Raw genomic sequence first — 22,587 nt, forward strand, 5'->3', positions numbered from 1 at the left:
TTTTTTCCTAACGGTCGGCCCACTGCCCTTCGCGCCCACTTGAGGCGCTCTAACCGTTTGCTCGTCTGGGACGCTCGCGAGCAAACAGCGGTCGAAGACATGCACTATGGGAAATGTAGTTTTAAGCGTTAAGTTTTAGCAACCGGCTAACACAACCAACTTCTTCAACGGCTTGTTCCCGACAGCCGTCACCTCCAACTTCAGAATGCCAACGGGCGGTGTATAGATGGCGGAGAGCAATGACGGAGGAGTTTGACGAAGATGTGGTATTTGAGGTTTGTGTTACAGCCGCTGTTTTTATTTATTTAATCTAAACTTGTAGATGCTTTGTCACACCTCCAGACGTTCATTAACGACAGCTAGCTCGTTCAGAGAGCTAGCAGCCGTTTGCCCCCTGTTGTCATGCGTTGGCGACCCCAAACAAATCCACATATCTGGCTGGCTACTGACTGTGTTTCTGCCAAAGAGCTTTGTGGGTCACGAGAGGGAGCTGAGTGTTGTTGTTGGTGTTTCATCGTTATTAGACTGGTAGTCAGAGACGGGGTGGGGAGGACCAGGTCCAATGCGTCGGTTCTGGGCTGAGGAGGGTGGAGGGCACTATATGTGAAGACACTTGACACACACACACAGACACACACTCACTCACTCTACGTCTGGATGGTGACAATGCATGTAAGTAGCATTTCATTGTTTGACTGAAGCTTGTATGATGGGTTGAATACATTAAACTAAGATGCTCACCTGCAGCTGTCCACAGGCACCAAAAACCACAGCAGAGATGCTGAGTTTTTAATTTATTTCTCCTCTGCTTATATTCTGTCTGATTTGAGTCTGAGCTGTGTTTTTCTTTTCCAGGATAAGAAACAGCATCATTTGTGTTTATTCCTCTATGAGTAGACAGTATTATCACATGATGTCTTGTGCTCGCGTGTAGTCCAGTTTCCATGGTGCACGGAGAGGCTAAAAATGACTATTATTGATTTACAGATTAACATGTAAAGGCACTTAAGCTTTTATATTTTATTCTCAAAGCAGAACAGTTGTCTGCATGGAGAAAAGAAGGTAGAGAAAGAGGGAAAGTAGACTGGCCTGTTAGAGTCTGGGCACATTTACACAAAACTAGTGCAAAATCAGCTCATCTTTGTTATTTTTTATTCAGTTATTTTAGTCATTTTTTATTAAACTTGTATTTATCAGATAAGTCCATATGACACACATTCTCATTTAAAATGGTGACATGGCTTAAAGCACAGCCTCTTGAGGGTAGGGGCATTACATAAAGACCTGCAGACTAGCACACAAACATCAGGCGGTAGTGGGCAACACAACAGCAGAACAAAAGTAACGTCCTACTAGAGGTAAGACGAACATGCAACACAAGACTGCAGTGACAAGAGAACAAAACATGCACAGGACAACAGGAAGCAGCAGACATACAAAGGAGGGTTTTGTAGATAAAGTAAGCAGATGACGAGCGTCTGAAGATGGCAAGTTAACAGAGGAATAAAGAGTGCAATAGTGTGTCTTGAAAAGGGCAGAGTGATAGTCAATTGTATGATGTCAAACGATTCTAGTATAAAAACACCTGTCTGTGTCTGGGAGGTGCGGTCATTATATACAAAAGAACCCTCCAAGCAACTCGGACAAAAGATCATAAAAAAGTATGTCAGGAGATGGCTGAGAAAAGATTTCCAACTCACTGGACATCCCACAGAGTTCAGTTAAATCCCTCATTAAGAAATGGCCACTTGTTTAAATCTAGCAAATGTATATTCACCATGTTTTTCTGTATAAAAGCAACAAAAGGGTGAAACATCCAAAGAGGGGTGTGACTATTTCTTATAGGCATTTTAATTTGAAAACCTCGCCTACGACTGGGTAACTGTGTCCAAGGCATACGCTAAATTGATTTTATATTTTTATAATTAAAAAATGCTGGCAGACCCACAACCTCCATGACAATGTCAAGATATGGAAACATGTTGGACCCCTCCGGCCTGGACTTTGCTCTGCCAGATTAAAAACACTGGTACCGATGCTGACCCGATGATATAACCAACTTATGTCACGGTGGTGATGTGCGCATGTTCTGTTATTTGCTGTTCTTTTCTCTTTTTCTTTCTCCCTTTCTTTGTATTGTATCCTAACCTTAACGTTCTGGAGTTCTGTCTTAAGTTGTAAAATATAAATAAATCTATATTAAAAAAATAATTGCTGGCAGGTCGTTGGGAAAGACAGAAAGAGAGGGAGAGAGAGACGAGGGCATTAACAGAAGAGACGGCGGTGCGGCAGCAACAAAGTGCTCCACTAGACTGATGACCTAATCGCCTCATTTCCTCCACAGGTCCCTCCATCTGGCACTGTATGTCTCTCGCTCCTCATCCATCGCTTCTGTGCTATTGCATTAATCTCTCTCTCTCTCTCTCTCTCTGTCTCTCTCTCTCTCTGTCTCTCTCTCTCTCTGTCTCTCTCTCTCTTTTTGCAGAACTCCCCTCTTTTCCAGTACCTGCACGATCTAGGGCACACAGACTTCGAGGCATGTCCGACGGCATCGCAGGAGGACGAATATGGCGGAGGAGAGGGAGACCTCACCTCCGCCGACGGAGATCCAAGGGAAACATCAGTGAGTTTTTATAGACTGCGATTAACGAATTGAGGAAAACGCCTGCATCACTACTCAACCGATGCCCCTGCAGAGAGAGAGAGTGTGTGTGTGTGTGTGTGTGTGTGTGTTTGCCTCTGTTTGATTTGCACAGTCAGACAGAAAGTAATTAATTCAACTATTGACTCCAGACAGTCACCCACAGACAGTTATGTGAACGGGTTCATAATATCCTTTGCTTCAGTCCGACAACACATGGCAACAAGAGCTTCCTACACACAGACGCAGGTATTTTACATTGCATTTTCTTTGCTCTTTAATGACACACACCCCCTTTTTTGCATCTTTCTCCTGCTTAGAAGAAAGAAAGCCTAAACTTTCTCTCCTTTTGATATTATTCTATTGCGTTCTCTTGATATTCATATCTGCGTGCTTGTTTTTAATAGATATCTTCGCACTTTAACTGCAATCAAAGGAACTTGTGAACTACGATCAGCACTTGCATTAATCTAACCATAGAGGACTTTAGTTGCAGTCGACATGGGATTCATACTGACGAGTATTGTGTCCAGGAAAGCTCGGGATCACATGACTCCGCCCCCTCCTCCTCTTTCTTCTCGCGACAGGAAACACTTTTGTGTTTATTTCGTTGGGGAACTTTCCGTACGTGTCATGCTTCCTCTCTGGGTCGCTGTTGTTCTAGGGAGTTAAGGAGGATGAGAGATTCGGATGAGACAGGAAACCTGTCGGGTCGTCCCTGTGCGACCAGTTTCCTGGAGCTCAGATAAAAACTGAGCCGATGCAAAACACTGTGTCAACACGGTCTGTCCTTCTTCACAATGACAGCAAACGGTCTCTGAATCTGTGTGTGCAGTATATGCTTCAAGGGCTGCGGCGAAGTATTACTTTAATTGTTGATTCATAAGGTATTTGTTTATCTTTGAGTCTGTAAAATGTAGTCTGCTCCATGCTAAGCTAGGCAACCCACCTCTTTGCTCTGCAGTGAATAGACAGTTATGAGAGTGGTGTCAAGCCCCAAAGCGTAGTCTCTTCAAAGCACTGCACGCTTTACACACACACACGCACAGCCTGGCTGTCACACGCAGCTGTCTGCGCCGAGTGCGTTCATCCTCACGCTCGGTAGCAATCGGTCCAGGGTGTCTGGGAAGTTGGCGTGTCGTCCGTGCGACACCGGGAGCATACTGATGAGCAATTGCAGACGATGGCAGGATGTTCTACAGCAGTGAGGGGGCGGGCATCCGCGAGTGGACCCGTACACGGTTTTACATCAATCTCCGTGGTGGTATCGGATGAGATTAGTAGAGAAGACGGGAGGCAGGGCTTGTGGCCTACTTTAGAGGCTGATGACCCAGTGTTGTGTGAAAAGCCCAGTCCTGAAACTCAATCTCAAACCGGTAATCAATACTACTGCAGGTTTTAGAGGAATGACGCTTGTGCTTTACCCCTCAGAGAAGGGGTCATCTTGCTGACGGGGCGGCCCAGACTTGATCATTAACCCCTGCAACGCACACGCTTCACAGGATGTTATGATGCTGTTTTCTACAGGATTCTTCAGGATTACATAAACAGTAAAAGAGTGATACATTTAAGCCTCAACACACAACACATCTTGAGAAGCGAGTCCCATTTTCTTTAAACAAAGCCTTTCACGGTCTCCACGAAACACTCTAAGCTGTTTAGTGAATTAAAGATCCAATTCACGATTAGGCTTTACACAGTTTGGGGGTTTTCTTTAAGCTCTTAAGCTCTTGCAAGAAAAACCTTCAACATTTTGAGCGTCCAGAGGTTTGTTACGCGTCCGGAGGTTTGTTATGCGTCGACATGTTTTACTCTGGTTGTGATCCGATTTTCAAACTGTTTAGAGACACACAAACCTGTTTATTTTCCTGGAGCTTCAAGAATCCTTTCTTTTTATCTGTATATTTGGGAATGATCAAATAAAGCTTTATTGATGCCAAAAATGTAAACATTCAGTCATAACGGCAAAATGAAAACTCAACAAACTGAAGTGGTTGAGACAGAGCGACGTAAGACTGGGGACTGAGTGTTTTTACAAACACACATTGCACTTTTTGTTGAGGCCTGAAAGAGTTTGTCTCCTGGGATACTCCCTTTGACCGTCTGAGTGTGTGTGTGTGTGTTTTTTTTAAGCCCACACACTTGTTTCTTATTGGTTGTGCGATTCCTGGGAAATAAACCCAAGCGAGAAGACGCACACACACAAAATGACTGAAATACTTCCAGGTAAATCATTGGATTGTGCCAGAGCACAACATATTAACAATACACAGCCCTTCAGACAACTGACACAGAGCTGTTACTTAATTGGCTGCATTATAACCTGTGTGTGTGTTCGTGTGTGTTCGTGTGTGTTCGTGTGTGTTCGTGTGTGTTCGTGTTCGTGTTCTGCAGGGCGGGCGCTTATGGCGGCTGGCTGAAGCCTTGTGGAGATGGAGTCCGATCCACCGGGCGGCTGCGTCTCGTGAGATGGGCAAGCAGCTGGTAGGCAGAATGGGGGAACAGAAAGGAATGCTGGCAACCAGCAACTTTGCTTTGTTTTATATTTAAAGGCATCAATTATTTTAAAAGCCCCCCCCCCCCCCCCCCCCTTCTCCATGTGTTTCTCTCTTTCCTTCCAGGACTGTGTGTTCGGCCAGTACTCGGTGAAGTGCATTCTGGAACAGGACGTGCTGCTGCAGGAGGACGTGGAGCTGATCGAGCTGTTGGACCCGAGTCTGCTCACGCTCGGCTCGTCCGCCTCTGGCTCGTCCAGCCAAGCGGGCGTCCTGCCCAGACCCGGCCTGATAGCCAGACCCTCCCTATGGTGCGTTGTTAGGAAACAAACGCACGCAGATGTATAGTAAATGGGCAAGAAAATAATTGCCTCACCAGAGAATATACAGCGTATATATGAGCCAGAACAAACTCAAGCCATAACCTCTGAAACGGTAGTGTTATCTATGAATTTACTAGATTTAAGCAGAAGTTTTAATCAAAAACCTGCAGAAAAATAAGTTTTGACAAGACAGAAAAACAGATATTTTGGACTAATACATGAGAAATCTATGACACAATATAGATCAATTCAGTTTGTGTGTATTTATTACAGTCCTGGTATTCAAGTGACAAGGTTACATTCCTTCCTGTGGCTTGTAACATGAACTTTGACATGTAAAACTGGTCTTGATCTGGCCATCCAAGCAGTCAGATAACCAGGAAATGGCTGCACCAATCAGAACTCCGCCCCCGTCCTTCTCCCTCAGGGACATGGCGTGGCTGGTCGGCCTGGCTGCAATGCTGCTGGGTTGCTGCCCCGCGTCCGGGGGCCCGTGGTCGCTGGCCGCGGCCCCGTGGGGCCTGGCGCTGCTGGGCTGGCTGGGCGTGCGGGGCGTCCTGCTGTGGAGGCGGGGTCGCATGCAGAGAGCCGTCCACCGGCGGGCCACGCAGCTCCAGACTCTGGTCCACAACAGCAAGACTCTGACGGGGCTGTCCCGCAAAGCCCTGCGCCTGGTGCAGGAGACGGAGGTCATCTCCAGAGGATTCACCCTGTAAGTGTGTTTGTTTTTTATATATCTACATGTCAACCCAATCGCGTCATGTCCATGTGCATTTCCTGTCACGTCTCTACTGCTTTGAGCCTGCTCAGTAAATCCCCCCGTTAACTAACCTCGTCAGGTGTGTGTCGGTGTTTCAGCTCTTGTTTTAGACCTCCATTTGTCCGTCTGTGAGGAGAGCTTGATCATCAACCACGCCACAGCATTATACTTTGATCACTTAGTAAATTAAGCGGGTGGTTTCGCTTTCTATCGGGAGTTAGATGAGAAAAAAACCTCATGTTTATACAGTATATAAAGCTACAGTCAGCAGCTGATTAGTAGCATCAGGCCACTAAACGGCTATCTTTTCTCTTTCCAGACTTAATGCAATTGTATGACTTAAACAAATGAGATATAACATGTTAATTACGGAGCTTCAGAGGTTTAAGCTAACCAGCTGTCGCTTCATATTCACCATGCAGCCATGAGAGCTGGTCTTGTCGTGTAACTCCCTGGTAAGAAAGCGATTCAGCGCGTTTCCTAAAACTATTGAACTCCTTGAACTATTTCTTTTTAAAAGCATGGCATATTGTCCTGTCCGTCACAGCCTCCTGCGTTTCATTTCCTCAGCTTGTTGGTTTTTGTCTCGTGTATTGTCTTTAGTGATGTGTGTTGTGTGCTCCCCCCCACCCCCTGACTCTTTGGGACGTCTCCACAGTTGTATCACATTTCACTTGTCAAGTTTGCTCGACAGGGTGAGTGCGGCCGGCTCCTTTAGCAGGGCGGGGGCGGGGGCGGTGCCGCGCGGCCAGCAGCTGATCGGACTGAGGAAGGCCCTGTACCGGGCGCTCCGCACGGCCTTCAGAGCCTCGCGGAGAGCCACCTGTCACATGCTCAAGGAATATCCTTTACCGCGAAGAGAACGGCGTCAAATAAGCGTGTCTTCAGGTGATTTTTGCCTCTTTCGTAGCGTTCCAGAGGGTAACTAGTCTGGATTGGTGGGAAAAACAGACTCAAATTTATGTTATGATGTGTGAGATGCATGCAGATGCTTTAAGATGCTCTCTCATAAGAAAGGAGTGAAATATTTACAGTATATCTAAAGTATGGAGGGAAAATGTCACTGGCGTTTCGTCTTTTAAGGTGAACATCTATCACTCGGCAAGAGGAGAATGTTCTTTTCTAGGTATTTACAACTTGCAACTTGAAATCAGAAACAACTCCCTATAAGTTAAAATTCATGTGAGGTAATGTTTTTTTGTGAGACACGCACATTGTTTTAAAGTAAGAGGGAAGTGTCCTTAACCCCTCTCGACGTTCCCTCTGAACTCTGAGATCGACAACGTGACCAACTATGTGTCCGCGGTGCCGCTGAAGGAGCTGGGCCTCGGCCTGGGGATCGAGCACCTGGGTGACGAGCAGGCTCAGGAGCTGACGGACGACTACAGCCTGCCCGCACTGAAGGTAAGGCCTTCTTCCCGGGCTAAATGAGGTAACCAGCTGCTGGCGGCTTTTCTGATGAAAGGCTTTAACGTTTGAATGGCTATTGTCCTCTTCTAGATGCTGTTCCAGCTGTGGGTGGGGCAAAGCTCCGAATGTTTCCGACGACTCGCTCTTCTCCTCTCGCCGCGAAGAATAGAGGAGCCCGAGGAGGGCGGGTCCAGCGGTGACCCCTCGCCACCTCCCCAGACGCTGCACCTCTCCATCTCTGCGGTGACGGAGCCCCTCCACCTGGCTCTGACCAGCTGCCTCTGCGAAGTGCAGCGCAGCTTCGACTTCCACCGGCACTTTGAGACCCAGCTGAGGACGCCGGACTCCGACAGGACAGGACGGGTCAGGGAGAAATGCCGAGAGCTCAACACCCTGCACTCCTCCATCCGAAGCCTGCAGCTGCACCTCAAGGCCCTGCTCAGCGAGTGAGACACACACACACATACACACACAATAATGTAGTGAAAGCGACGCCTCGCAGAGTCGTCGTCATTCGTCCTCCTCCTCCTCTTCTGTCTTTGCCAATCGTCAGGATGATCATCCTGGAGGACGACCTGGAGAAACTGATGGTGTCCAAGGAACCGGCGGCGCTGACGCTCGAGGGCTACCAGGATCTCAGCGACCGGCTGCACCAGCTGCAGCCGCACATGCAGGCCAGCTCGGGCTGCTGGGAGGACACCGTCGGCCAGGTGGAGCGCATGCTGCGACGGGTCAACGCCTGTCCGGGTGAGCCCAATGCTAACTTTTGTGAAGCTACGAGGCTTCAGCTGTCAGGAACAACCCCTTTTAGTGCTATATTAGTTTCCATATTTACACAGGACTATTTTTAGCACGGACTTCCTCCTTCCTTTTAACATGACTCAAGACTATTGACAGTCGTGGAGGAAGGAGCTCCCTCATAATGTGGGATAAGACGCAGACCAGTCAGAGCAGGGCAATAACTTCTGTCCCCCACCATCTCTCTGCAGGTAATGCCCCAGATCCGGAGCAGTGTGGCGCGACTATGTCCGAGATTCCTGCCGCTCCTCCGTCCTTCCCGCTGATCCTGGACAGAGACCCCGTGCCAGAAGAGCTGGTGAGAACATCTCCTTCACACCGAGACTCTCCCACCACAGTCGTCCCCGTCATCAACCTTCTTTTTTGTTTTTTTTAACCAGGAGTGGGAGGCCTACGTGTCTGACTCGGGCTCTGACGGTGGGGACGGAGCTTCCTGGTCCGACATCTTGTCACCGGAGGAGCGGGAGCGTCAGCGGCGGGAGAGGGAGGAGTCGCGGCGCGTCCTGTCGGAGCTCAAAGCCGTGCTGGGCTTCCGGGCGTCGGAGGGGGAGAGGATGAAGAGGAAGCAGATGCTCTTCAACGACCAAGGTCTGCACTGACCCATGTCACTCTCTCTCTCCTGTGATCATTTAAATATGATGTCATCAGAGTTGGACTGGCGACTTTGCTGACAGTGTAATTTTCCTTTTTAAAACAATTCATCACTCAATTATTGAAAGTGTTTCAGCACTAAGCCCAGTCAAAAGCTTCTTTTTATGTATTTTACACTGTTCCGACATATTATAGACAACAAATGTATTGTCTACGCGATTTAAATTATACTTTAATATAATTAAATCCCTAATCCACTCAAACAAGACAAAATAATTAACATAATGTCTTCGTTCTTGCAGCTGCTGCGACTCCCTCCGCTCCCGGCGAGAGTCCAGATGCCGTCACGATGCTGTCGGGCGCTCCAGCCTCTCCAGGATCGGCAGAAAGCGGCGACGAGGAGAGAAACCATTTTTCGGAGTGCTCCGCGAGAAGTGAAGGGGAGGGAGGAGGAGAAGGAAGAGACGGCGGGGCGGGGCCTGACCCCTTGGCGGAGTCGGTGAGGGAGTTCAGCTGCGGTTTGGAGGAGGAGCGGGACGAGGATTTGGGAGGAACTTCAGTGTGCGCGAGAGGGGGAGGAGGAGCGTCCGAGCTGCACCAATATGACGGCGCCCTTGAGGGAGGGGAGGGAGGGGAAGGGCAGAACGGCCTGGACTGCTGCCTGAAGCTCAAAGCCCCGGCTGTGACAGTGATGGACCGGCTGTCGGAGATTCACGGCTCGGAGGCCCTCAGCTTCAGCTCCTCCCTCGCCGCTCAGGTGGTGGCGCGCTCACAGTCGCTCGTCACCATGGAGGAGCAGACGTTCGGAGACAACGACGATGATGATGATGATGAGGAAGAAGAGGAGGAGGAGGAAGACGAGGAGGAGGAGGAGGAGGATGATGGTGGTGGTGAGAAGAGCGACAGACGAACCCCCGAGAAGCACTGAAGTCAAACCCGCCGCTGCTTTAACCGACCGCCGAGCAGAGACTATTTGTCTGAGTATTTGTCGACGCGTCCGTGTTCACTGTTTCAAATTAACGCCATTCTCTATCACCCATCCGTCCATTTTATTGTACATTACTACCCACAATTCCTTCTGCTCGTTCGCTGTTAAAACTCAGGTACCAGAACCACTGAAACTAAATAAGACCTTGAGGTCAGAAGACCAGAAGAGTTCACTCGCAGACATCCACACAGTGCGTGGTGTCCAGCCGGTGTGGAAACAAGCGATTGGCTCCATACATTAAAAAATAAATACAAAAATAGTTTGAGAATAAAATGGTTTTAATTGCTGTTTTAAAAACAAAGTTACTGAGAATATCTGAGTTACTGTCGGGACGTTTTTGGGCTGGAGGACTTAAAGTTACTTTACTGTAGAGACGGACATCAAAGATAAAGATTAGAGTGTTTTAAAACGTTTCATCTCGAGACAATTGTAAGTTTTGGGGCTTCATGAAATGTGCAGAGATGAGCGGGAAGAGACGTAAAACAAGTAAAAGTTCTCCATTTAAGATTCAACTCGATCTAAATATATGCCAACAAAGTGTAGTTGAAGTATTGAAAGTAAAATTACTTTAAAAAATATGACTTGGTATTTGTCAAACAAATAAACAAATCAAAAGAATTCAGGATAATTCAAGACTTCAGAAGCTCAAATGTGTACTTTAGTACAGTACTTCAGATATATGCACTCCTCAAAAAGAGGAAGTAGAACGCTACGTTCTACTATCAACTCTTTCTTTCTTTCTTTCTTTCTGCGACTCCATCCCTCTGCTGATGGTCTGAATGGACACAATCAGCCCGTCAGAGACGATCCTACTTGGAATGCAACACTCTCGTATCTAATAACTGTTCCTGTCGACTGAAACCGGTCCCATTTCTTTTTATCCACCCTGACATCTTTGTTTTCAGGTGAGAAAAGAGACACTTTATGGACGGATCTGTGTGCTGCTGTGAGGTTTAAAAGAAAAATCAAATACCTGAATGGGTAAAGTAATACCAAAAAAAAAAGAAAAGTGGGGTGAGTTTTATTTTATTTCGTGAAGGCAATCTTTGTTTCATATGATGTTGCCATAGAGTCTGACAGCTCTGGTGTATTTCCTCTGACCCACTCCTGCATTTTCCAACGTGAAATAAAATACCGTTCTGGAAGAGTTCGACGTATCGTCTGCATTGAAGTCTTTTCTGCCGCTTGCGTTTTAGAGGCTCTCGTGGTCGGGTAGAGGAACCGGTTCTCTGAGTTACTGGAGACGTTTCTGTGGGATTTTTTGTATTTAGCTTCTTGTGTTGGAGAACATCGCCACCGTGTGGACAGACAGAGCAACAGCCGCTTCAGTTACATCTAGAAAAGGTCATGAAACCGTTCTGTTTTTGTAAACTGAATCAAACGTTTTAAACATATAAATGCAGGATTTAAACAGATTCAAGGGTCTCTGTGTTGATCCAGACCAGTTGAAGTCTCCATGTAGAGGTTTCTGATCTAGAACTGGTCTTATGTTGAGGGAAACAACTGTGAAATCTCCCTTTTGTCTATTTTATCAAACAAAATACAAAGTAAAAAAAACTTTCATGAACTTTCATCTAAAACTGGGTTTAAAATGTATTGTTCATCAGTTATTTGATCGGACTGATCATTGGAGTTTAAAACCAGAGTGAAAACGGATCACAGATTGAATATATAATATGTAATATAATAATTAATAAAAATCGCTCCTGCATGTATAATAAGCAGGACACAGAACACAGTATAAATACCACACACTGTATACTCAATGCAGTTTGTTAAACAGGTAACATCTATAATGTGGCAGTGATATCTCTATTGGTATTATTAAAGTCATAACTGTCTTTATTAGTATTAATATAGTGATGATAACTGTCTTCATTGGTATTAAATACAGTGATTCTAACTGTTAGTATTAATACAGTGATGATAGCATCGGTAATGTGAAAAACCAGAATAGTACAAGTGGGCGGGGCCTAACGTTAAACCCCGCCCACTCAACGGGCTGCACCCACACGCCAATCAAGCGCTTCTCCCCGTCGCTCTGCCCAGCGCCTGAAAGCAGAACAGTAATAACCAGAGTCCTCCGGCTGCAAGGACTCACAACCTGGTAAAGGGAGCTGTTTTATAGAATATATATATATATATATTTGTTTAATACAAACAGACTCTCTGTGTGTGTTTTCTCTGACGCTTTAATCCCGTCCTGTAGGAGTTGTGTTATTCTCTGTCACGCTGTGTGGAGTTGTGCCCTCTGGTCTTAACGTGTGTATTTAAATGCATAGCATCGCATGTGCACGCCGGCAGAGAGGACACAGTGTTCCCTCCAGCCTCTCAACACTCTGCATTACATATTCATGCATTTTAACAAGACCGTAACACTTCATTTACTCTGGAGTCACACACACGTGACGTACATCTACTGCTGCTTTCTTTATTCTATTTGCAGTTATGAAGTGACAGCTTGTGTGTGGGTCATTGAGTTGAATGTAAGGGTCACAACTGGAGTGTAAATGTTGTGAGAGTCTTAAACACAAGGTGGAACTGCAGAGAATATGGTCTTGAATTAGATAAATCTTTTGACACTTTTACTTAAAGTTATGAGTGTAATTCTAAATAATTAAATTAGCGTGTAGTTCAGTTATTCACAGCCTGCTTAAGATGAAGCTCAGGGGTCGCAGAATTATTGACTAGTTAGGAAAAACTTCTTCTACACCCAAAAATGTAAATGTTTTCTTCCGAAATGCTCCACAACAAAAACCCTCCTGTTAAATTAGGTGTTTTTCCTTTTTGACAAAACAAGTAATTTGTGTCAATTTAGGATTAAAATTGTGATATTTATCATTTCCCACAATCATATAAAGACTAAAAAATACCTAAATGAATTGAGAAAATAAATTGCATATGAATAAGCAATGAAAGCGTTAGATGCAGCGCTGCAGGGCTCCATCGTTTTATTTATGAAGGATCACAATAATTCAGTTTTTGAGGCGTCACAGGACAGAAAGTTTGTCCGTCCCATCTGTAATGTGTCCTGGTGCATGTTTTTAAACTGCATGTGTTCCTCAGGTCCAGCATGCTGCGGGTCACCACGGCCTCGCTCTGCAGCTACTGCCACGTGAGGACATTGAGGTTGCCCGTTGCCTTCGCCTCCACCTCCGCGGTGACTCCACCCACCAAAAGACCGGAGAACCAGCACACGGTGCGGTCCCTCTACCAGCTGTCGGTGGACATCCGAAAGGTGCGTGAGTTCAAGGCCTGGGTGCTGTCCGAGGGCTCCGCCTACGTGTCCGAAACCGCCGACCTGCTGAGGGACATGGGCGCCGATGCCACGGCGATCGCTCGCATCCTGGAGACTCACCCGGAGGCGGTCCTGTGTCGCCCGGAGGACGCGGCCGCCCAGCGGGACCTCTGGGTGTCCGTGTGCCCCGACAGGCGCCAGCTGCTGAGCGTCGTGGAGAAGTTCCCGGCCTCTTTCTTCACGCTGACCCACCAGGGCGACCAGCGGGCCAACGTCCTCTACCTGCGGAGCCTGGGCCTCGGCGACAGGATCATCGGCAAGCTGATGGCGAGCGCGCCGCAGAGCTTCGGCCGACCCGTGGAGCTGAACCAGGAGGTCATCCACACCCTGAGGGAGACCTACCTGGACCTAGGCGGCGACGAGGGCAACCTGCGCGTCTGGCTGCGGAAGCTCCTGAGCCAGAACCCGTACATCCTGCTGCGGCCGGCCGAGGCCTGGCGGGACAGCCTGGGCTTCCTGCGGGAGCAGGGCTTCACCACGGAGGAGCTCCTGGGCCTGGTCTCCAACCTGCGGGCCTCCATCGCCGAGCTGCAGCCCGAGGTCATGCGGCAGGCCCTGGGCTACGTCGAGGGCACGCTGGCCTGCTCCAAGGATGAACTCAAGCAAACGGTCACGCGCTGCCCGGCCATTTTATACTACTCCATGCCCACGCTGGTGGGGCGTTTCCAGGGCCTGATGGACGTCGGGGTGAGCGTGGAGCAGGTGAAGGAGTCCCCGAACGCCTTGGAGCTCACCACGCAGATCGTGCTCTACCGCGTCCAGAAGCTGGCCTCCCACGGGTACGACGTGCGCTCCGGCAGCCTGGACGTCATCACGGGAACCAAGAAGGACTTTGAGGCGAGCTGCGTGCGGCTGCACCTGCGGCGGCAGCGGCCGCTCTTCAATCCCGTCGCTCCGCTCAGGTCTGCGGAGGAGTGACGGCTCAGAGGTCGTGTTGCTGTGCTGCAACAGCGAAAGTTCACGAGAGGAGAGAGGCCTTTTGAAATAGCGAAACCAGTACTTGAAGTATTCAGCCTGTGGCCTTCATCACCCTCATCGGGGTTTTGATTTGATGCAGAGGAACACCAGAGGGCTCCTGGGAAGATTTGACACAGACAGACTGTTTTTAAATCTCAATTTGAGCAAAAGTGCTGCATTATGTCAAAAAATATACAGACATAATGTTGAGTGACAACTGTGATTCACAAAATGATTGTGGTTTGATGATCAATAAATACTACGTCTCCATTTTTTTAAATATAAAGTATCAACTTGCTGCTTTTCTTCACTACTGATTCATACTTTGTTATATTCACAATTTACATTTAAATGTTTTTTAGGAATTAAAACCAAAGCACCAATCAGCCGTTTGTTTTTATTGAAAGTCTTCTCGAAAGTTAAAATGTATTATGATTGAACAGTTTTCAACAAAACATTTTGGCTGCTGCTGGCATCATGTGGCAATCTGGGGGTCAAAGGTCAAATCAAAACAGCACAGACTGATTTCAGGTGAAAACCTCTAAAGAGTTTCTGACTCTTACTCATAATAAAATCATTGATCACATTGATCACACAAATGAGAAGTGAACCATTATTTCTAATTGTTTTAGTGCAGATCATCTGAAACTGACAACAAATGTGTGGTAACTTTATTGCCAGTTGTTCCCCGGTGTACACTGATAATCTCTTCGTGATAATTTCACCTATTTAGACATTACATACTACTCCTTCCTTGTTTACTAAACTCTTTTTATACGTCTGTGAAAACCTGGACATAACTGTGGTGAGTGAGTCTGTATTGTATGCAAATTAAAGTGTTCTCTTTTTTTTATAACGCAAAGTCTACTGTTGCATCAGGAAGTATCAACGACGCTTATTGCTGGCAACTGTGCAACTTTCAAAATTGTAGAAACGAGCCGATGTAGCTGCGCATGCGCGTTCCAGTGGCAAACCCATTTGTATTTAAACAATCGAGCCCTTATAGTTTGTGTTTGCTGCAGAATATTGTGCTTAAATATCTTTATAAAAAAAGTGTATGTATTTTATTTGCACATCATAAGTGGAATTAATGTATCGATTATGTTTAACCCTCGTTAATGTTACACTTCTGATATTTACAATATATTTGATCGATATTATTGTTATCAGTTCAGTATTATTATTGTTGTCAGTTTTTTTATGCGATACAGGTAATTTTCTCGATTAGACTCACTCGAGCTTCCTTTCAGCTGATTCGGCATGTTTTACTTTGTGCTGCCTTCAAGTGCTCCACATTAAGCTCCGATGTCCTTATACGTTCAGAAGCCCAGTTAGGAGTGTTTTGGTAGGATTTAAAAATGTAACACACCTGAACCAAACGTTTACTAAATAAAAGTCAAATTGTTCAGTAGAGCAGAATGAAGGAGACCGTGTTTACTTAGACGTTGAAACTTCTTTTTGATTCATTTTTGCATGAAGAAAAACGTAATTGATTTGTGCAGAATTGTCCCGGGGGCTCAATGTTCAAGTTGTGATAATTGAATGAACTGTCAAGCCTTTTAAAACAACTACTAATAATAACTCTACCAATAATAATGGGGGAAATAATACATAAAACGATGGAGAATATAATTGACCGTTCGTGGGAATTTACGAGTGTCCGTGAAGGCACCAGCACACACAGCACTCCCACAGTCCCTCGCGCTTCCCTTTCCAGCAGCGCCTGCGATCATGGCGGACGTGGTTGCGGAGCAGGTAGCGGACCAGACGCCAGTCCCGGACCGGGAGCAGAACGGGAAGGCAGAGGACAGGGAGGAGGCCGACCCCGTGGGGGAGACAGCGAAAAAGAAGAAGAAAAAGAAGAAGAAGAACAAGTCCGCAACGACAGGTGAGGCTGGCTCGAGCAGTTTCTTGCTAACAAGCTAGCAGAGCTGCTGTTTCTTATTATAGCGTGTTACCCGCAGTTAGCCGCGACAAACACGGAAGTCCCGGGAAGTTGCCTTCAAAATAAAAGATGGCCAAGTTTTTCGCTTGTGGGAATTTTTTTTTTTTTTTTACTTGTTTGTAAAGTAGATTGCGTTAATCGACTGTCAACTTCATTATTAATGTTTTTCAATTTGTAAATATATATAACTGATAAGATGTATCACTTAAATAATCCAAAATATGTGCTTCAGTTTCTGCTTGTCATTTACATAAACAGCAGTCGACACATTTTTATTCTAAAGAAATTGGTTGGCTAGATAACACAAGTTAATTATTTTATTAGGACACACACACACACACACACCACTTTGTCTTTATTTATTTATTTATTTTACATTTATATTGCAAAGTCCATTTGGATACCTATATTTTGGCTGACTTGTTCTATTTTCTGTTCTATGTTTTATTAATTAGCAGTAATGTTTCACGTTTGCAGTCATACCTTTCTATGTCTTCTATTTAATTTGTATTATCAGTTAATACACATCTACTTAAATCCGATCTGTTTACTTTGAAAACCCCACCGGAAAGGGTTGCGCTGAAAGGTGTTTAACTTGATGCCGCTCCTCATTAGCCATGCGGGTTGGAGGGCAGTGTGGGTGGTGTTGCTGTGGCGCCTGTCAGGCCTTATAAAACACGGCAGGCTTCAGTCAGGGAACAGTGACATGTAACACAGCTGATATAAAAAGCCGCACACTGTTTATTTTGAGAGGAAACACAAAGAAGGGGCTGATCTAACTGCTCCTTTTAGGCACTGCCCTGATCACTGACTGCACCGAGCCTCAGCCAAGTTTTCCTGTTTCGTAATTCCCCTTTTGCCAGAATTGTTATGCAAGTAAAGGGACAAATCCCATAGCATGATTTCTTATAATAAATCAACCACATCTCGTACCCGTTTCTGACCAAAGTCCATTAAATCACCTGCAGTAGAGACACATTGTACTATGTTGTATTTTTTTTATAGCATACAAAACAAACAGGGACATTTAAAGGAGGTTTAACAACATGCACCGTCTATGACATGGATGTAAATGCTTTTATTTACTTGTTGTATTACAACTTTGAATATCTATTTGTGGATAAAAAGAATAAACGAGTGCTTCATCCGAAAGGAAAACCTTGGAGATAAGTGGTGTTTGGGGTAAAATTGATTTGTGCAGAAATGCAGTGTCGAGTAATTATATGAACGCAACATCCTGCAGTTGACTTAAGCACATTTTTGCTGATGTTGACTCGGCCCTCTTAGCATCCAGAGCAAGAACAGCTTCAGCAGTAACTAATGCACACATAACAATAGCAGACATTGTTCCTTTAAACGCTTTTTCTCCTGCAAATTGTGTATAAAGTCAACTTTACTGCTTCGTTAAAGTCATGACAGTGTCGCAGTTAAATTAGTCCCCGGGATCAGAAGGTGCAAATGCATTTTTTCCAAATGTCCTCATAGAGATTAGTGCACATATTTTGCCGATCTGCCTTCAATGAGCATGCAGAGATAACAATTGTCCCTCTTTTCATGCACACTTTAGTTTCCCCACATCACCCGCTACCTTCAGCAGCTTCTTGACCGCGTGTCAGACTGTTTAATGTGAGCTCGTTGTTCATTATCTTCTTGTCACTGCAGTCGCTGATGCCGAGGCTGACGGCGTGGCCGAAGTGGCCAAACAGCTGGAAAAGCAGGCGATAGAAGAGAAAGAGGAGGACTGCGAGGAAGGTGATTGTCTTTAACGCCCGACACAACTCGCACCGTCTTCTCCGTAAAACATCGCGGTGACTTCAGTATCTTCTCTCACACAGATGGAGACGACGGAGAAAACTCGGCGGGGAAGAAGAAGAAGAAGAAAAAGAAGAAGAAAGGACGTGAGTTGATCACATGTTTAGGGTTTTTTTTTTTTTTTAAATGCTGCGGTGCTGTGAAGAATATCCCTGAATGTTTTACAGTATCGTTGTGAAGAGCGATATCGATCCCTCGTTCAAGTTTCACTCCGTCGTCGTCCTGAATTCCACTCTGACGAAGAGTTTTCTTATGTCCTTTCCAGCCAAATGTCAGACTGAGATTCCATCTGTGCCCATCTGTGAGTTATACCCAAGTGGAGTTTTCCCCATCGGACAGGAGTGTGAATACCCGACCTTACAGGACGGGTAAGAGTAACACACACACCCACACACACACACTGAATCTGAGCCAAATCCTTTAAAAATGCATCTTTAAATATTTGTTTTTTTGTGTCTTTTATATGTTAAATTTGCCGGTTGAACAATTCTGCTTCTGCATTCATTTTCTTTCTCTCTTATCTCTCTCTTTATTGTCTCTTTTATTTTAGCACTAAACGGCTCACAAAAACCGTGTCTAAATATAGAATATATTTAATAAATGGTTGTGATAATCTTGCAGCCGTCGACAGAGCTTCTGTGCAGATGAACTTCTTGACTCCCGTCAGGTGACCAGGCGAGTCGGGTGGTGCAGCTTCTGTTATCTTGTGAAAGCAGCTACCGCCTTCAGTGTTAAAGTCAAGATTAAATACATTTTTAAAAAGCCTGAGGATACATCCACGCTCATAGTGTGCACACTTCTAACAATATCTGTAAAGGAGGTTACAAATAGACGAATCTTCCGTATTTTTATACTAAAATATTCTCGTTGCTTCTTTCTCGTAACATAAAATCTGACGTGTTTATGTAAACTAGGACCAATGATGTCAAACAAATACATCCTGACATCCATTCTATCGATTCACTGGGACATGAACACGTTTACTTTCCCTTCAGACTGTCCAGAGTTGCTCCATTAGAGCGGTTTGCCTTGAGGCCCACAATAAATCTAAACGTGTGTTGTTGTTGTTGTGTTGTTCTGCAGCCGCAGTGCGGCGTGGCGTACGACCCACGAGGAGAAGCGGGTGCTGGACAAAGCCAACGAGGAGGTCTGGAACGACTTCAGGCAGGCGGCCGAGGCGCACAGACAAGTCCGGCAGCACGTCCGCGGCTTCATGAAACCCGGCATGACCATGATTGAAATCTGGTGAGGCTGCGTATTATTATCATGAAGTTATTAGTACGTCATTGTGGTTTGGCTTATGAACGTGGGAGCTGCAGCGGAAGTATTTAGGGCACTTTTATAACCTCTAAAGGCTCAGTCTCTGCAGTTTGAAGACACAGACGGGATGCACATCTTTTTAGATTCAGTGTTTGTGCTTCGTCTGCTAAATGCCTCGTCGAGAACACAGTTGTCAATCATCTCCCTCTCGTCCCGCCCCCTCAGTGAGCGGTTGGAGGACTGCTCTCGCAAGCTGATAAAGGAGGACCGCCTGAACGCCGGTCTGGCCTTCCCCACCGGCTGCTCCCTCAACCACTGCGCCGCCCACTACACTCCCAACGCCGGGGACACCACCGTCCTGCAGTACGACGACGTCTGCAAGATCGACTTCGGCACGCACATTAACGGTATGAACTTTTAACAGAGAGGACCGCTGGGTGTCTGCGATGGATACTCAGAGTGGCTGCCACTTAAGATTCACACTGAGCTAATGGTTTACTTTCATTACTGTGCAACACGAACATCTATTGTCAGACTCACGACACTTTATGGTTAATTCATCACACGAAACAGTTTGAGTGCAAGAGATTTAAATAGTTGTCTCCTGTGGAGTACAGCGCAGTTATAATGCTCTGAATAAACAGAAAAAAGTTGAATTTCATTGATCATTTTGTTGAAAACATTCGAATCTATATATCTAACACATTTCCACGTGCCTAAGTGAGACCTATTTTGGAAAATAATATTGATTTAAATAGTTTTTAGCCCCCTGTTTACTAACTAACTTCCATCGACTTTTGATGATGATGGTGATGATGATCTGCAGCTGAAGGTTTGTATTTCATGTCCTAAAAGACGCTCTCCGTCCGCAGGGAGAATCATTGACTGTGCCTTCACCGTCACGTTTAATCCAAAGTACGACAAGCTGCTGGAGGCCGTGAGAGACGCCACCAACACGGGAATCAAGGTAACGACACCTCTCTCTCTCGCTCTTTCTCTCTCTCTCTCTCACTGATGTGCTTTTAACGACGCGGCTCACGACTTCCTGTTTGTCTCGTCGCAGAACGCCGGCATTGACGTGCGTCTGTGTGACGTCGGGGAGGCGATTCAGGAAGTGATGGAGTCCTACGAGGTCGAGCTGGACGGCAAAACATACCAAGGTATGATGTCACCGCTGCTGCGTCGAGGTTCACAGAGTCATTTTGGAGCATCAATGTCCGGTTTTGCACATTTTTGACTGAAAATCTTCCCTCAACAATCGTCGGTGAACTATTAAATAACTATTAAACTATTAAACTACTATTAAACTATTAAATATCTATCTGGCACATTGAAGTAACCACATCCTGAAGGTTCTGGTTCAAAACTATAAAGTTAAAGCTTAAATTATTGAAATATAGACGCACATTTAACTAAAAGACTGTGACTCTGACCTGAAACTGGATCAGAGACGTTCTTCACTTTCCCCCATCTTGATGTCTATTCATTCATGTAGTTTTACATCACAATACCTTGTCGCCTCTTTTATTTATGCTTTTTTTTCACTCCGTTCCAGTGAAGCCAATCCGAAACCTGAACGGCCATTCAATCGGTCAGTACCGGATACACGCCGGCAAGACCGTGCCCATCGTCAAAGGAGGCGAGGCAACCAAGATGGAGGTGAGTCGATTATGACGTCGTCGTCCTCCACCGACTCGTCTCGCGGGGAAAGGAAGTAAAAGATTGCAAGAAGCGTCGTCCCGTTACTGACCGATTGTTTTCCCCCGCAGGAGGGAGAAGTTTACGCCATCGAGACGTTCGGCAGCACGGGGAAAGGAATGGTGCACGACGACATGGAGTGCTCTCACTACATGAAGAACTTCGACGTCGGCCACGTGCCCATCAGGTGAGAGTTCACATCCACCACAAAACAAGCGTGTGATTGACAGGTCCAGTGACACACCTTCGAGTCATAAAGGGACACTTTGTTAGAATTGGTGACGGACATTTCTTCGGAAATGTATCCTCCAACATAAGATATTGTCATGCCGAGCTAATAATGCTAACAGAGGGACGCAAAGCATCACTTTCTTAATGAAAATGAGATAATTTGCACGGGTGTTTGATTCCTCTCTCTCTCCCCCGCAGGCTCCCGCGAGCGAAGCACCTGCTGAACGTCATCAACGAGAACTTCGGCACGCTGGCGTTCTGCCGGCGCTGGCTGGACCGCCACGGCGAGAGCAAGTACCTGATGGCGCTGAAGAACCTGTGCGACCTGGGCATCGTGGACCCGTACCCGCCGCTCTGCGACACCAAGGGCTGCTACACCGCTCAGTTCGAGCACACCATCCTGCTGCGGCCCACCTGCAAGGAGGTGGTGAGCCGAGGAGACGACTACTGACGCTCCACGCCGACCGCCATTTAAAAAAAAAAAACACAGCAGCACCCTCGCCTCCACCTTCACGACCTCTCCCCCTCACACACGAATGAAAAAGCTTCTTAAATGGGGCGCCGTCGTCTCAGGGCGGCTTCGAGGGACGCCAAACGCTGCTGTACTCTTACCCACAATGCACCGCTCACAGCTCGCGAGGAAGAAGGGACCGGCTTTCCAAGACCTTCGTCCTCCCGCCACCTTGGTGGCGTCCCGCCGGACCTCGTTTTACGGAAAATAAAGTTTATTTAAGCTGCTGCTGAATCTAGTGCCGCCGCCCCCAAGTATTCAAAGAGACGGCGAGCGAGGAAACCCTGTTAAATTCAGCATGCACGCTACTGACGGGCTCCTCGCATTGTTTTAAAGCTCCGTCACGACTCCTCACACCGACTCTGTGCATCTGCAGACGTGTGTTTGGCTTCTGTCGGGGGGGACTCTGCAGTCTGGCTATATTCATCGGTTTCTTTGATATTTGTGTTCAAAATAAAAAATATCTTTGAAATCATGGCTGCCACTGTTTTGTTCCCCAGTTTAAAGAAACGCTTCGTTTTGAACGCCCTTAAAAAAAATGTTTTTGTATGAAAATAAGAGTTGAATAAAATGGTTTTGCGCATTGTGGGTCTGTTGTGTGTTATTAATCTACTATACAAAATGTTTAGCAACACTTAAATTGTTAAAGCAACTTTGTAGTTACTTAAAGGTTCAGATTTAAGGTGCAACTAATATTTAAAATATCTTTTAATCTGCTTTTTTAGCTTCTTGACTTATCTTTTCATGCACTTTTCTAACAAAAGAACAGTGTATATATTAAAAGTAGTTAAAGAAACCCATAATCAAAAAGTAATAGCTGCCAATGAATTAATAGTTAAAATGCCTTCCTGATAAAAAGCTTTTAGGCC

At 46.0% G+C, this 22,587-nt stretch overlaps 3 protein-coding genes across 5 annotated transcripts; all 3 read left to right on the plus strand.

Moving 5' to 3' along the window:
- The first annotated feature begins 109 nt into the window (after positions 1–109).
- On the plus strand, positions 110–11,159 carry vezt (vezatin, adherens junctions transmembrane protein). Of its 3 annotated transcripts, none has more exons than XM_068586603.1 (12): positions 110–275; positions 2,486–2,623; positions 5,036–5,125; positions 5,263–5,447; positions 5,887–6,171; positions 6,902–7,060; positions 7,476–7,623; positions 7,720–8,075; positions 8,183–8,376; positions 8,619–8,725; positions 8,808–9,015; positions 9,321–11,159. In XM_068586603.1, the coding sequence occupies exons 1-12, from the start codon at positions 240–242 to the stop codon at positions 9,944–9,946; spliced, it is 2,532 nt and encodes an 843-aa protein (XP_068442704.1). In that variant the 5' UTR covers positions 110–239; the 3' UTR covers positions 9,947–11,159. The 3 variants fall into 3 exon arrangements, with proteins under 3 accessions (XP_068442704.1, XP_068442705.1, XP_068442706.1); XM_068586604.1 differs by having other exon boundaries at positions 114–275; positions 6,914–7,060; XM_068586605.1 differs by lacking the exon at positions 110–275 and adding an exon at positions 481–672.
- Positions 11,160–12,918: 1,759 nt separating this feature from the next.
- Positions 12,919–14,390, plus strand: LOC137791822 (transcription termination factor 2, mitochondrial-like). The gene is made up of 2 exons (XM_068587006.1): positions 12,919–12,926; positions 13,073–14,390. Exons 1-2 carry the CDS (start codon positions 12,919–12,921, stop codon positions 14,220–14,222), a joined length of 1,158 nt encoding a protein of 385 aa, XP_068443107.1. The 3' UTR covers positions 14,223–14,390.
- A 1,581-nt stretch (positions 14,391–15,971) lies between these two features.
- On the plus strand, positions 15,972–22,301 carry LOC137791747 (methionine aminopeptidase 2-like). Its single transcript, XM_068586892.1, has 11 exons — positions 15,972–16,149; positions 17,869–17,958; positions 18,042–18,104; positions 18,284–18,386; positions 19,102–19,263; positions 19,504–19,685; positions 20,151–20,245; positions 20,342–20,438; positions 20,834–20,937; positions 21,048–21,163; positions 21,406–22,301. The coding sequence occupies exons 1-11, from the start codon at positions 15,993–15,995 to the stop codon at positions 21,656–21,658; spliced, it is 1,422 nt and encodes a 473-aa protein (XP_068442993.1). The 5' UTR covers positions 15,972–15,992; the 3' UTR covers positions 21,659–22,301.
- The last annotated feature ends 286 nt before the right edge of the window (positions 22,302–22,587 follow it).

Source organism: Clinocottus analis, unplaced genomic scaffold (genome assembly GCF_023055335.1).
Source record: "Clinocottus analis isolate CAN_PGR_092001 unplaced genomic scaffold, fCliAna1.0.p SCAF_20, whole genome shotgun sequence".
NCBI classification, from domain to species: domain Eukaryota; kingdom Metazoa; phylum Chordata; class Actinopteri; order Perciformes; family Cottidae; genus Clinocottus; species Clinocottus analis.